The 16142-nt window shown below is 35.2% G+C and overlaps 1 protein-coding gene across 1 annotated transcript; it reads left to right on the top strand.

Moving 5' to 3' along the window:
• The first annotated feature begins 14283 nt into the window (after positions 1-14283).
• Positions 14284-15740, top strand: LOC107192298 (guanine nucleotide-binding protein subunit beta-like protein 1). The gene is made up of 4 exons (XM_015581513.1): positions 14284-14447; positions 14559-14737; positions 14886-15204; positions 15387-15740. The coding sequence occupies exons 1-4, from the start codon at positions 14304-14306 to the stop codon at positions 15687-15689; spliced, it is 945 nt and encodes a 314-aa protein (XP_015436999.1). The 5' UTR covers positions 14284-14303; the 3' UTR covers positions 15690-15740.
• The last annotated feature ends 402 nt before the right edge of the window (positions 15741-16142 follow it).

The raw sequence follows: 16142 nt of genomic DNA, 5'->3' as shown, positions 1-16142 counted from the left end.
CATTAAGTATTTCATAAACTAATGGTCATATGCAGTTGAAACAAATATCATTGGTTTCATATTTCCAAGCTCTTGAGGTAGTGACGTAGAGAAATGAGTCTGTACATTACAATAACTATGCTAAAGTTTATTTACACTTACTCGCTATTATATACAAACAAATTCCGGAAGGAATTAATGTTGTTGGTTTCCCAACAACAATCAGAAAATACTTGCCCTAGCGTTAAGGGTAGCGAATGACTCAATCGATATCTTTACTAGGCGAGTGCTCGTAACCAAATGCCTGCCTTCGCCCTTCGCCTGCACTCGCTCTCTTTTCGGGGGAGGAAAAAAAAACCATAAAAGAGAAAGTTCCCCCCAACCACTTGAACGGAAATTTTCCTGTCGTGACGAAAATCCTTGCGCACAGCTGCAAACCATTTTATTACCCCCGAAGCCTTGAGCTCCTCGGCTCGAGGGCTAAAATGACCAACAACCCTGCGCGGACGCTCCACAGCCAACTACCTGGCCGTGTACGCTACACTCTATCACCGTGCGAAACCTCATTAAAAAGCCAGCGTTTTACACCTGGGGATCTCTCGTTGTCGATGCCGAGGAACCTTCGAAAACTCATCCAGGATTTACTGTACTTCAAAACAATATCTGTTCTGTTTCTGACATGACAAGATCATGCATTTTATTTTTGAAACAAAGTATCGTCCAAAGTATGGTACCTGAAAGGTGAACATCATTTCATAGTAAGGAGTTATTGATAAGGGTAGGTTCACTAGCCACATATTGAACGGAAGCATTCTGTCACTTTCGTTTTTTCCTTTATTCTCTGAAACGCAAACACATTTAGTTAGTAGCTTCTTTATTTAAAGTTGAACGCATCTCAATTGAGTGGAGTATTCTTGTAGCCTCACTTTAATACAAGGTTCCACCGAAAATTATGTAAAAGGGGGCACAAGGCGATTCCTGATAAATAGATAAGAAAAAAGTGTAATATTTTTTCGTTTGAGGCTTAGCTTTCAAGAAAATCGACGTTCAAGATTTGCAATTGAAGAATAGGACATGGCTAGCGCGCCTGGTCATTGTATTCCGTTTCTACTTACTATCATAACGAATACAAGCGTTTCATATTAACTTTGATTTTCTCGGAAAGTAAGCCTCGGATGAAAAAAAATGTTATTATATATTTTTGACTTATTTTTTTCCCGTAGAATCGCCACATTCTCCGGTTGTATCACCCGTCGTAAGAAATATTTTTGAACTTACCGATAATCGGCGTTATTAAGAAGCAAACCAGGGTGATATGGCTAATGGCCGTCACAATCGTGGTAAATAAAATGCAATTCTTTAGGGAAGTGGCTATAATTGTTTTTTCGTGATGATCATAGTTTCCGTTCCAGAAATGTTTTTGCATGTACGTCAGCAAGTCAAGAAATTCCCCTCTGTGTGCCGTCAAGACAATCAGTTTGATGGAAACGATCAACTTATTCAGGATATTGCAAACGGCATACAAGGCCATCTGCAAAAAACATTTACAGGACTGTTACGTTTATATTTTTGGACGTGTGAATAAAATTATAAGCAGCAAGATGTACAGTGGGTAAAAAAAGTATTCGCACACCCATTAAATCAGAACAGCTTTTTTAAAATTGGATCAGCGACTTGAGTTTTTTTTTGTGAAGTTAGTAATACTAACTTACCAAATAATGTGTACAAAATTTGTTGAAAAAGTTGCAATTGGTTGGAATCGCAAAGAATATAGTACAGGTCATTTTTTTACAACATTTTTTATCTGAGACTGTAATGAAAATTTAATAAATACATATCGAAGATTTATCTTATGTTATATATGTACATACTGAAACTTTCATTGAAATCGGTTGTTACGTACGAAGATACTCTCGTGACCTCTTAACCCTATCGGGAGTTGGAATCGATCCGGCCAGATTACGTAATTGTCCACGGGGTGTTATGGCGTGGCCAGATTTTCTTGGAAAACAGTTTCCGTTGAGAACAGGCGTGTCCCCCACTACTTTTAGACCCGATTTTCGGGATATAAAAAACGCGGATTATACTCATATCAGAAATCTAGCTAGTGAGATTGGGTATTAAAGTCCTTGTCAAGCATTTTTAAAAGTAAGCTAAACTCTGCATAACAAATCCCCGCATTTCTCAGTGCGTGAAAACCGAGAACGTTGGAATTAGTTTCCGCAACTACACTTTACAGTACCGTTCCTAAAACCTTTACTTTATTGAATATACTTTTATACGTTCATATATTTATAATTCAGTGTTGTTCATTTCAACTCTAGAATAACATCTAAATTCCCAGCTAGAAGCGAACCCACAAAGGCACACTTTTACCGCTCGAAGTGTACCGAATTCTTAAATGTTACGAGGCCCATACTAACAATCTGAAAAAAGCTGTTCTGATTTAGTGGGTGTGCGAATACTTCTTTTTACCCACTGTATGCAATAGTGGACGCGTCTGTATCGGGTGAAACGCGCGGTTGGTACGGGTTACATCCTTTATACGGTTAGGAAGATCGGAAACAATAGAAGAAAAAGTGGAGCAGCCACTGCTTGTTCATACAGCTATTCAGAGTGTATTACGATGACGTATTCGTAACAGAATCAATTACTAAGTTTGTATTTCACTTTTCTGTATGCTTTAGTCAAGATATTCATTTTTGTCACTTTTACATACAGAGTGTTAACGCTATTACTAGCCAGTGTTTTTCTCGGAAATATTAGAAAAAAATGAAACAGGAAAAAGATGTGGTGCTTTCGATGACCAATACAATAACTTTTATCAATTTTTTAACAATATATATTTCAAAAAAATATATATATATAATATTTTTAATTTTGCGTCGTCTCCGAAAAAGTTGCAATGCATTCAATATGCTATTTACCAAGAGAAAGCAAGTTTTCTTAATCGTTGTTGCATTTCTGTATAAATAATGAAAATCGAAATTATTTTCTACTTTTTGGCGCATTTCGAAGTCAGTCCATATTTTTTGAAAAAAACGTTTGTATTTCGTACTTTTTAGTGTAGATAGCAATAGTTGGGTCAATGGGCCAACGTAAGATGGTTTTCATTATCATTATTAGGCAGTAACCGTAAAGGAAAAATGAACGGGAACTACGTTGGACTATTTGGAAAGGCGTGATTTGTGAATGAAAATAATAGTTTATATTAAACAAAAAAAATTGGAAACTTTTTTACAACACGGTATCATCACGTGAACGCACTCTATAATATGTAACACGTTTCATCCCGATTGGTCCATCCGTTGCGGAGTAATCGCTGGACACATATAGAAAAAACATACATACACATTGAATTGTGTAACCTCCTCCTTTTTGAAGTCGGTCAAAAAAGGAAAATGGTTCGAGGCAGCTGCGTGTCACGTGACTGTGAGTACCATATAATACCACGAATTTGCGGCACATTGCAGGGTGCACGTAGTATTGGATATCCAAGAATAAGTACTATATGTATTTATGAAAAGAGTTATTGTAAACGATTGTCTACGTGAAAAATTAAAGCACTGAAACATTACAAGTTACTTTTTGATGAATATCAGTGCCTGATATTGAAATTTGAAAATTCGTTGAAACCAGTTCTTAAATAAAATTCGGAAAATGTGGAAAAACCCAAATTTCAGTACAGCATGTAGGTAAAAAGTGTCGATGTTCGTTATACTTACATTGGAATCACTCCGGCAAAAGTACAAATCTCTGAAGAGAACGCAAGCACCGAAGACGTTCGCCACATGTGTGTAAACTAACGCGATATTCCTATAAAGTTGTTCTCTCTCGTTCTCTGCAGTCCACAAGCCAATAATCTTCATGAAGAAAGCACATGATCCAATCGAAATATCCGAGTGTCTCTTTGTCTGCATTGTGAACGATGGGTGGTCAGGTTTGTATTTTTTATTCCTAACAGGTGTCCCTATATTCGAATAAATGTGCGTACCGCTTCAGTGCAAAATGCTTTGATCTACCTTCCTTTTATAAACTGTTCACAAATCTCAGGTCTCTTATTATACAGACTCTACTTCGACGGTGTCAGATATGTACAATTGCACCAGCAATTTCTAGACTTCAAGGAGGATTGAAGGAGAAGTGATTGATCGATGCGTTTTATATTATTCATACCTTATGATTGTCACACTACCTGTGCATACGGCTGCCATGTCGAAATGACAACTGCGATCTTGAAGTTAGTTGGAGTCTTCTGTTGTCTGTGAACAGCACCTTCGGAGTATTCCCAGTTCTTTGGTGTAACAATAAGAGTATCATCCCGGACAACAGATTGCTGGATTGAACAGCAAGTGAAGAATAGAACACGTTTTCCATGTTTCACGAGGCGTACAACCCTTTGCCTATAAAAACTTAGAAGTGCAATTTAAATTAAAACTTCTTTCGTGCGCGGAGTGTGATATGAACGACGAATAAGCTACACTGGGCGCCAAAATTAAAGCATCACTAAAATTTGCCGAAAATATTGGTCATTTTCAGATGCCTATATCTTCGCGAAAAATAGCTATAAAAAATATTGTGACAGAGCATTTTGTAGCCCGAAGTTTCTAGTTTTTGAATCGGGAATTCAAAAATTATTTTTATGTAGTTTGTTCCTTTTTTTTTAAAGATGAACCGCAGTAAGCGAATGTTAAAAAATGTTGGTCAAGTTTGAGAGAATGCATGGGCCAAATGAAATTTTCTCTGGTAATTCCAATGGAATACTTTTAAAAAGCAAACTCTTCTCTTTAATTTCGTTTTTTGAATGTTGTTGTACAGTTTTTATTGGCCGAGTTATTCGTCATCATATGAGAAAAGGTACTTTCCACTTTGAGCGCCTGTAACTTGCGAACGCATGATCGTATAGAAAATGCCAGAAGTGATTTGGAAAGCTGAGAGATTTCTCTTTAAAGACTTTAGTTGCCAATTTGTTGAAATTTTTGTTCGTCGTCTACAGTCCATTTCAAAATAACGTAAAATATTGCATAATTACCGTTCTTCACAAAACACGATGCCATTTTAACAAAAATTGTGGAATCTTCCAGGTGTCTACGATTTTTTTAAGTTAAAAGTACACGTAACCCCTGTACCAAAGGCCGCATTGATCAGATTTTTTTTACCCTGTGCCCTCGATAGTGAAACTTGCGATATGGTCTGAAAAATTGGTGAATGATTCTTTTGCGGTACGTTTCCTGTTTATAACGATTTCGCAGCGTTTGAACTGTTGTGGTCTGTGTCTTCTTAGTTTCACTTTATTTTAGAAGAACGGAGAGATTTCAGAAATTTAGAGATTTCAGACTTTTCTCATATGATGACGAATAACTCGGCCAATAAAAACTGTACAACAAAATTCAAAAAACGAAATTAAAGAGAAGAGTTTGCGTTTTAAAAGTATTCCATTGGAATTACCAGAAAAAATTTCATTTGGCCCATGCATCCTCTCAAACTTGACCAACATTTTTTAACATTCGCTTACTGCGCTTCATCTTTAAAAAAAAAGGAACAAACTACATAAAAATAATTTTTGAATTCCCGATTCAAAAACTAGAAACTTCGGGCTACAAAATGCTCTGTCACAATATTTTTTATAGCTATTTTTCGCGAAGATATAGGCATCTGAAAATGACCAATATTTTCGGCAAATTTTAGTGATGCTTTAATTTTGGCGCCCAGTGTATGTACATTTTTGACATCGTATAATATCCACAGTACAAGTGGTCAAATAGAAGCATAAAGCTCTATTTGCATATGTTGCAGCTTTTTTAATTTTTAATTAAAGGAAAGGTAACATGTACAGTGATGACGAAAGGAGAATTAAAAATGTATGTGGTTCTAGCAAACGAACGCGAATTTGATTTTATTCTATTCCCTGCTGTGGTCGTTCTCGTTCAACAACCTAACGAGGAGGGCTCATTCTACTTGCAAGGAATTATCCCAAAGGGACAGTCATCAATTTTGACAAAGTCTGGCATTGATGTAGAACTTATAAAAACATTTGACACATGTTCCTTTTACACCAGCCATCATCTATATATTACAAGAGTAAAAATAATACAAAGGTGACGATGGTAAATCTCGGTTGAATATATTTTGAATTAGTAAAACAGAAGAAATTTTAATTGCAAACTTGTGTAAATATACCTATGTTTTGCCGACAGTTTTCGGAATTTTTCAATATGCCAAACAGTTTTTGGAAAAATTTATTTCTTCCAAAAGTATATTAAAAATTAATCAATTTTTTTATTTGACTGCCACTTCTTTATTTATTTTTTTGGGACAATTTTTTATATTTAAATTATATATTGATTCATACAAAGTACGTATAAACTGGAATTCTAATATTTTTGCTGTATAAAAAAATGTTAGCATTCATAGTTTACTATAGAGGAATATTACATTTTTATGATATTTTAGTTATATAATGTTACGTCTCATTAATTGTTTGTAGCATAGTTAAAATTAATGAGACACGTATAAAAGTTCCAAATTTTCAACCATTTTTTTATTGTTCGATACTAAAAAAGTTAGTGTCGAATATTTCTTAACGTTCTGTCTCGGTGGTAAATTCCATCCAAATGGCGATTGTCACTGTCGAATTGTCCCTTGTTAGATAAACGTGAAATACAAGAAAGAATATAGAAAATCCTCGATGAGTGTTCGAAGGGTCCTTGGCACTGACAAGGAAGGGTCTTTAGGTGTAACGCTGACTTTTTAAATAAGGTTTAGCACGGTGATAAAGCTTAAAATTCTAAAGCCAATGATATTTGTTTCAGCCGGATATGGCTTTAGTTTATGAAATATTTAATGTTCATTGCCGAGGAACCTTCGAACACTCATCGAGGATTTATTGTAAACTGATTGACTACGCAATAATGTAGGATGTGGTATATTGGATGATTATTGATGTTGTTGTTGTTGTTGATTATGTTGGTTTAGTTAGCGATATAACTGTCACGTGTTCACAGAAGGAAAGCAATAACAACAGGAATATAACTTTATAAGCACGATATTATAATTTATAACACCGCTTAAAAGAACTGGGGAATCGCTAATGTGGAAGCAGCCCTGTTGCATTCATCAAGCGAGAGAAACAAAACAAGTGCTATAGGTGTGCTAACTTGATATCTTTCCCGTGCAATACTAACACTATTAACATCCACATATCTAACTTATAAATACGTCGTATTTATGAGCAGACCGACTGTAATATACGATCCTTAAATTGTTTCGAGCAGTGTATAAAACCAACATAATACTAATTTGGATGAAACTTTATTTCTATGGATAATTCCATTACAATCTTTTTTTACAGATACACACGATCATTACGTAATTACTTATCTATTTCATATGCTACCAGGCAATCGTACACCGTTGAATAAAATCATTGTCCACTCCACTACTGCCACCTAACAAATGTTACACAAGCAGCATTGCTGTCCATGTTACGATGCTTTTTACGGTACATATTAAGGTGCATGTCCATTTGTTGCGTATCTTCGTATCGTATCACCATACGATACATTTTCATACGCAACGATGCAACGCTTGCCTCTCCACATTGATACACAACGGTGTTGTGTATACTCGTATCGTATCATCGTTGCATATCATCCAGCGATACGACACGGTGCAACGGTGTGAGATTTTTTCCCGTATCATCAGCCAAGCACCCGTGATCCGGCTGTTTTAGCTCCCAATGTAAATATCTTTTACGGTACATCTCTATGAAGTCGATGGACTCCATCTTACTCAAAAAGAATACGAGGGGAAAGAATCTCCAATAAAAACGAATAAAAAGGCCAACTCCCAGTAGCCGTCTAGCCGCGGCCGGCTAGCCGCCGTCAAGCAACCGTCAGTTTCTTGGGTAATTCAAATTATCCGTCTTGTCAGTAGTGATGGGATTTGGAACGCTTCGAATCGCTTCGAATCTGTACACGGACGAAAACTTCGAATCGCTTCAAATCTGATTCGAAGCTACAAAAGTCTTGAAAGTCTTGAAAGTCTTGAACGGATTCGAAGTTCCGAGGCGATTCGAAGACTCGAGCAGATTCGAAGTCTTGAATGGATTCGAAGTCTTGAGCGGATTCGAGTCTTGAACGGTCTTGGAAATCTTGGGAGTTCTCTACGCACAGCCTCTTAGCGAGACGTCTGGGTCGTCGATAGTTTGTATATTTTCATGGATAGGCTGTGCGTGACGAATCGACCAAACGCATTGAAGGCACGTCCACTTAGGAGTGCACCCCCCACTGTCTTTCCTAAAAGACATTTTCCTCAAGATTTCCAAGACCGTTCAAGACTCGAATCTGCTCAAGACTTCGAATCCGTTCAAGACTTCCAATCTGGTCAAGACTTCGAAGCCGCTTGAGACTTCGAATCGCCTCGGAACTTCGAATTTGTTCAAGACTTTCAAGACTTTTGTAGCTTCGAATCAGATTCGAAGCGATTCGAATTTGTCGCTCAAATTCAAGACAGTTTCGAATCGATTCGAAGCGTTCCAAATCCCATCACTAGTGATACCCTTCTGGATACAAACCGCTAAATGTGTCATCTGCTACTTCTTCAGGGCTATACTTATTTGGTACAATTTACTTTCTTTTACCACACGTCTGACATAGTTTGGTAAATATTTACAATAAGGGAGCCACCTGATGGACCTGATGATTTTTCAATATGATGTCGAAGTCACCACCCTGAGTAGTGTTGTGAAGGTTTCAGTTGGGGATCGCCGTTTGTAAAAAAGTTATCAAAAAAGTTTTAGTAAATAATTATTTAGAAGTTTGCCCTTCTCGTCCATTTAAAATTAGTCTCAGGTACACTAGTTCAACTAGTAACTCGTCTATTGTTTTGCGAGAGTTATTATAAAAAACGGAATTTTTTTTTTGGAACTGTCTCTAACCAACTCCGATCAGTATAATGCTTCAGAGTTGGTTAGACGCAGTTAAAAAAAAAAGTCATTTGGAGTTGGTTACAGACAGTTAAAATAGAGGCATCGCTGTTCCCTTAATGACTTTTTAATAAACAATATTTGATAACTGGAACTTTCTGAAGGTCACTGAGGATAATGTCCTTAACAACATCTGTCAAGGTCAAGGTCATCGGTTATGTTACTTATCAAGACTGTAAAGTACGAATCTAACCTTCTTTTTGATAATAACTCTTTTACAAACGACGACTCCCAACTAAAACCTTCAAAATACTACTCAGGATGATGACCTTGACAACATATTAAAGAACCATCGAAATCGGAGATGGCTCCCTTATTCTAAATATTTACCCATAGCTTTTATACCCTTTGTTGCGACGCAAAATGACGATCGGTCAGGTGCAACCGATCGGATGTGTCGCGCTCTTAGAGTAAACTAATACTCGGAGTGGAGGATCGAAGAGATGACAAATATTGAATATATTTACTGTACTAACGAGTTTTTTATTTTACAAGATGTAAAATTATATCGAGTTATAATACTGATCGTGATGTGAACGTGTTGGTTGTTGTGTGAGTTCTCTGTAGTCTGTCTAAGTTCTGCCTTTATGTATTGAATGCAGTGTGTAATGGAGAAGGTATGTTTGAGGGTGATTGGCCGTGTCTGTTGGTGTGGGTGTGGCGAAATTTGGCGCGATGGCAGAAAAGACGGACTGTCATTCTTTCTCTTTTTCTAAGGGCGTCTTGGGATTGCTAGAAATTAGCTGCTGAAAACTAATATGATTAGGATATTTACAGGTGAGAAACACGTGTTTGTCAGCTGTCCCAAAAATCCTAGGTTATGACCATTGACCGCTAGTAAAGTTAATTTCGAGTTACAATGGGCCCGCGTGCCTCGATCGCTGTATTGTTGTGCTAGGGTGCACTGGTCATAAACGCGCCTCCGGTTTCTTAAGCCTAAATTGCTTTATACAAATGTAACGCCAAACACCCTTCAAATTTGAAATTTTCATTCTTCATACGACATAAAACTATTTAAAAATATAAAAAATGTACAGTTTATCTGCCCATTTTGGTACACGGATAGCACTAAGGATCCAACAACAACTAGCCGCAAAATACATTGGCCATTCCTAGCCACGTAACCTGCCACCGAAACACTTAACCCGGGGGTAGGCGCGCCAACTACACTTCCGTTAGTAGGCGCGTCGGTCATTTGGACCGAACTTTATTAATATAAAGTGAAATAACTTAATAAAATTATTAAAAAACTATTGTTTGAAATTCGGCTAAGTCGTCTCGCGCACCGTCGCGCGGCCAAAGTTTCCCGAGTTTCGACGAAGTCTCGCGAGATTACTATAAATTACTATATACCTTTTATTACGACTAGTTCGCTATTTATTCACTTATCTATTTATTTATTTGGCTGAACTTTATTTTCCCAGACTAAAAATTATTGACTTTTTTTATATCTTCTGGTAGTATTCAACAAGTAGAATCTAAAAATGCAAGTTTTGAGTTTAGGAATCCAGCGGTTCAAAAGTTATGATATCAAAAGTTATCATTTATATTATATAACGCCATATTGACTTCTATACCAAATTCGTCCAATGAGTGGTGTTTTTGTTTTAATTTTAATTTTAATTGGAAAATCCGTTAGCCAATCAATCTGACAAACCGAGGGCACCTTAGATCATCGGAACCCTTACCCCTAACGGTGCCTGAATCTGTTCCGGAGAAGTCACCGTTAGCCAACAGACTCCCGAGTCGAAGCAGGATTTACGATGTTTGTCATAATTTGAATTCCTTACATTACTATCTATTTCATCTTCTTCGGCTGTGAAATATTCTTCATCATCTGAATTATGTAGTAAATTAACCTTTACTTTCAAATTGCAAACTTTAACTTGACTATATGTGGTAAAGACTGATGCTATTGCTGGAAATACAATGCCCTAGATATATTAATTCCTTATGGAGGAAATGACATTTGCCTAGTTGCAAAGTAATTCCACCATTTTGTAATCGAGAGAAAAGAATTGTTAATTTCCGTGAATGGTCATTTAAAAAATCAGCATAAATGACTATATCATCCATGTAGACAAAGAGATCAACGCCTTGAAGTCCAGACAATACTAGATCCATACATCGCTGAAAAGTCGCGGGAACATTTTTCAAACCAAAGAACATTCGGTTTAACTCAAAATGCCCATGAGGTGTAGAAAAGGCAGTTTTTACTTTGGAATTTTTATCTACGGGAATTTGATGAAATCCTGACGCTAAATCAAGTGTGCTGAAATATTGTGTACCTCCGAACTGATATAATATATCAGTTATATTTGGAAGAGGGTAAGCGTCATTAATCGTCTTTTCATTTAATTTCCTATAATCTATTACCATTCTCCAACGTTTTCTCCAGAGGCATCAGATTTTATTGGAACTATCCAAACTGGAGAATTGTATGGAGACTTAGATTCTTGTATAATTTTATTTTCAAGAAGAGAATTGGCCTGTTTTTGGATTTCGGCTTTATGAATTTGAGGAAACCTATATTGCTTGGTCTTAATCAGAATTTCATCTGTTGTGTGTATAACATGGGAAACTGAACAAATTGAACCTAATTTATCAGTTGATAAATGAAATTGAAACGGAAATTTATTTAATATTTCCAAAATGCTAGTCTTTTCAATATCATTCAAATGATTCAGATCAAGAGCTTTAATCAATTCAGAAAGTCTGGAAGCATCTGCCTGAGCATTACCCAAATTAGTATTTCCAGTTCATGCTGAACGGGGTACTGGATTTTTAATTTCAGAATCTTCTAACTCAACCTCAGGAATTGTAAGAGGTACGGATTCTTCAATTGTATTTATAACGTAAACTTTAGTAAAACCATTCTTTTGAGTAACTAAAACTTCACCAAGATGGACTCCAGGTGAAGTGTCTAATTTCTTAATATATCCACTTTTAAAAGAAGACTCCTTGACCGGGACGGTTACGAGAACCTTGGTCCTCGGTGGTACAATAACAGAAGAAGTTCGTTCGAGTGGATTCTCAACATCTCCAATTTTGAAAATATTAGGTAAGTTCCTTCGAAAATTAACAGTTACATTCTGTGCTTCCAGAAATGGTATACCTAATATTCCAGTTCGTTTTATAGGAAAGCTATCACTTATAATCTGGCATTTATTATCTACATTCTGAATAGGAATGATAACCTCTCTCAAAAGATACTATTGTCTATAAGAATATGCTCTAGAACTCCTTCCCTTTTAATAAGATTCACCTGACAATCAGAATCGACAAGGAAAGTAGCAGATCCATTGCAGAAAATTTGATGAGGTAATGTCAGTATGGGTAGTCGACCAATTCTTTCTGTATTTAATTTAAGACAGACTGATGACATTTGGCGCGAACAATTAGGGGTTCGGATCGCGTCACACCGTTTTGCGATCCGGCTTTGAAATTTAAAGGATTTTCTTTCTGATCTTGTGAGAAATTTTGATAAGGATGACTCCTATTAATTTTCCGAAAACATTGAGATTCACTGTGACCTAACTTTTTACAAAATGTATATCGAACTTTTTCTGAATAAAGAGATTTTTCATTATTTTTTGGGCAATTTCTTTTAATATAACCCGGTTCCTTGCAAAGGAAACAAGTTATTCCTGATGTTCCAATGATATATACTCTACTTCTAATTGGAGAATTTCATAACGATTTATTTACATTACCTCTATTCATTTCTTTGTCTAAATCATATGCCTGGTTAATCAAATCATGAAGATTCGTGTGTGATTTAGACAATAATACAGCTCTAACCATATGTCACGTCTAATCATATTAATTATGCCATTCAACTCTTCACCTTCATATTTCTGATTGGCTCCCTCTAATCCCTCGGATAATACATTTTCAATTTTAGTACCCTACATTTCAACCGTCTCTATTATTTTTCTATACATTTTCTCTTATTTCTTCTACATCAAAATTACGTACATAAATTTGTTTAAGTGTTCCTAATAATTCACTTATATTATTCGGTTTCGGCATGTGTAACAAATAATTTGCAACTTGTCCAATTATTTTATCTTAGATTATTAATATTAGATAAAAAATTCATACAATATGCATTGAATTCAATTATTGACTTTCTTGCAGAGCAGTACGGGTCATTCTACGCGCAATCGAACATTTGTTGGAGTAATATTTCAGATTTGTTTGAAACTCGGGTATGTGTAGTCTTTATTGATAGATAAACGTATCATAAAAGGTTTTCAATTGTTAATTTTAGAACTGTTTGAAATATAGTGTTAACCTTTTTTGACTGAATCATAACTGTTTGATTAATAAACTAACCACGTATTTCATTTATAATTATTTTAGATTGAATAGAACAAAATTTTGTGTTGTAATATCCACAATGAGCGACATCAAACATCAGTCCACGTGTGTTGTTCTTCAGTGTCCATCTAAATCTAAAGATCCTTCGCATCATTTTTCTCAAAAGGAAGATATAGCACAAAAATGGGTTGCTGCGGTCAAAAATCAAAAACTCCTTTCTTTGAGCCATAAAGAATTGGTCAAGCGAGTATTTTGTTGGAAATTTTTCTTTTTTTCTGCTTTTGATCATAAATAAATTTAGTTACTACCACATATACATTGTATACAATTATTTCTTTCACCTTTTATGAATTTCCTTACACAATAAGTTTTTTCATTTCTGATATTGTCTGATTTCATTGAGAAAATATGAAAAAAAACAAATATTTTTCATATTTTCTCTATAAATTTAGACAATATGAAAAATCGTAAGAAAATTTTGGCCAGACTAACTTTCTAAGTATTCATTTTTTATTTGAAACACCCGCTATATTGCAGTTTAGTTTACCACTTCCGGTTTTTAACTGTGGTGGCTACAAACACTGTTCGATTCGTTAACACGGGAGTGCCGTCCCCCTGCTTCCTCTATTCAGGGCAGTACAGGGCGTCCAGTACTAGAGCAAACCTACTCAGAATCCGTATTTCGCTTTGAATAAGTAATTCCTTTCTACAAGCACATTTGAATTATCCCGCCAAAATGACCGTGTCACGTGCATCACCTTACAAGCAGTGACACCACTGATTGGACGAATTTTGTATAGAAGTCAATATGGCGTTAAACTAACCTGTAAAGTGCGCTAAAAATGCTTGGTTATAAAAAAAGTCAATAATTTTTGGTCTGGGAAAATAAAGTTCAGCCCATGGACTGTACTACGAATGTATCACAACTTACCCCAAATATCATTCAGGAAAATAAAAGGACTGATCACTGTTGAGTTCGCAACGGTTGTGTCTTCTGAACGCAGCCTATGTACCAATGGCAATGTTACCTCCTGATCCAATATACGTTTTTCGGAGTGATATGGGCAGTGTCCATACTATTCTTTTTGAAGTAACTTCCAATATAGAACATCTGTATGCGGGTACTGCAACTGGCAATGTTCATATTTGGGATTTAAAAGTGAATAAACTGTTTTATTATTTTATATATTTTGTTAAATCATGATTTATATTGTTCGATGTAAACTGTCACATATTTACAAAATAGTTACAATTTTATTATATGTTAAAGACAAATCGAGAAAAAGGTCAGATCAAATCAGGACAGGAGTGTTGTATAAGTTTGCAAAGCTTAGATAAAGAAGATTTATTTGTACAACATAAATATGGTTTGATAAAGGCATATAAAAAATGTGAATCACAGTGGAACGAGTACAAGTCAATTGTTGTAGACTTTTATCATTATTGCAGGTATTTCTTGATATGTACATAATAGAGAAATAACTATTTTTTATAAATGGAATGAAAAGTAAAAAAAAATAAATAGAAAAATCTACATTGTAAACTCATTTTAGTTTAAAAGTTTTCAAGTGTAACAAACTTATAATGTTTATGGCAGGTTTCAAACACTTTCTCAGAAAGAACTGTTAGTACCACTTAAGGAATCCAAAGTTGGAATATTATCTACCGATACATTTAATGTGGAACTGCAACTGAGTCCAATAAATTTTGAAAATTTAGGAGAAGTAATGGTAATGAAATCATTGACAAATAAAAATTTGGTTTTAGTTGGCTATGAATGTGGTAAGTTAATTCTATGGGATGTTAGGCAAAGAAAGACTTTAAATTATTTAACAATAGAGCCATATCCAATGGCTTTGGACTTTGATAGTACTTTAATGAAAGGAATTATTGCTGGCCCTTCTGATCAGTTACAGGTAAAATATTTAGTAATGCTTAAATATAATAACTTAAAAGAGAGTGTAATGAGCATAGAATTTACAGTAAATAGGAGATACATTTTTTAAATATTTACTTACTGTAACATTGTTAACTAATTTATTAGGAAATTACCTTTTTTAGTATTTCATTGATATAATTGTAAATATGTAATTTATAGGTATTCACTTTATTAGACAATCATATATTGTGTGATCAAACTAAAATTACGTTAACAAATTCTGGTACTTCTGTGATCACTATTAGACCTGATATTAAGATTGTAGCAATTGGAGGATGGGACAACCGTGTTAGAATATATGCGTGGAAAAATTTAAAACCATTAGCTGTTTTAAATCAGCATAGAGATACTGTACAAGATATTGCGTATTCTTTAAATACGGTAAAAACATATGATGATAAATGTTTAATGGCTACAGCTGCAAAAGATGGATACATTGCATTATGGAACATTTATAACTGAATTTACATGACATATAACTAATTAAACTAAGATTGTAGGGAATGTAAGCAATCAAGGTCTATGATTATTATAATTTAAGAATTTAATTATTTATATGAAATTAACAAGGCATATATTTAAATTGTCATGTATGTTTTAAAAGAAAAAATACTGTGAAAATGGTTTGATTTTTAACTGGCATTTGACATTTGTATGTTTAGGATTGGGACCCTGGTAGTGAGAAATACTGAATGAGTTTTCCCCTTTCCTTAAATACCATTTGAGCTTCTCTACTACCCTTTGAAAGATTGAATCTTAAATGTGGCTCACTCATAGACGTGTATGATGTATAATAGACTGCGCGGTCTTATGGTAGGGATGAAGTTAGCACTAGAAAGAGATGACAATGACTGGAGTGACTTTCCTCTCTTTCTAACGGGGTTGTTGGTGGGGGATTCTCTTACGGCTGGTGGA

Source organism: Dufourea novaeangliae, unplaced genomic scaffold (genome assembly GCF_001272555.1).
Source record: "Dufourea novaeangliae isolate 0120121106 unplaced genomic scaffold, ASM127255v1 scaffold328, whole genome shotgun sequence".
Classification (NCBI taxonomy): domain Eukaryota; kingdom Metazoa; phylum Arthropoda; class Insecta; order Hymenoptera; family Halictidae; genus Dufourea; species Dufourea novaeangliae.
The sequence above is the reverse complement of the archived record's forward strand: the minus strand, read 5'-3'. Positions and strand labels throughout refer to the sequence as shown.

Excerpts from the sequence above, each read along its gene's own strand:
- LOC107192298 (XM_015581513.1), top strand. The coding sequence starts at position 14,304 with ATGGCAATGTTACCTCCTGATCCAATATACGTTTTTCGGAGTGATATG. Across the intron at positions 14,448-14,558 it reads TTCATATTTGGGATTTAAAA|ACAAATCGAGAAAAAGGTCA; the intron begins GTGAATAAACTG and ends TATATGTTAAAG. Across the intron at positions 15,205-15,386 it reads GCCCTTCTGATCAGTTACAG|GTATTCACTTTATTAGACAA; the intron begins GTAAAATATTTA and ends TGTAATTTATAG.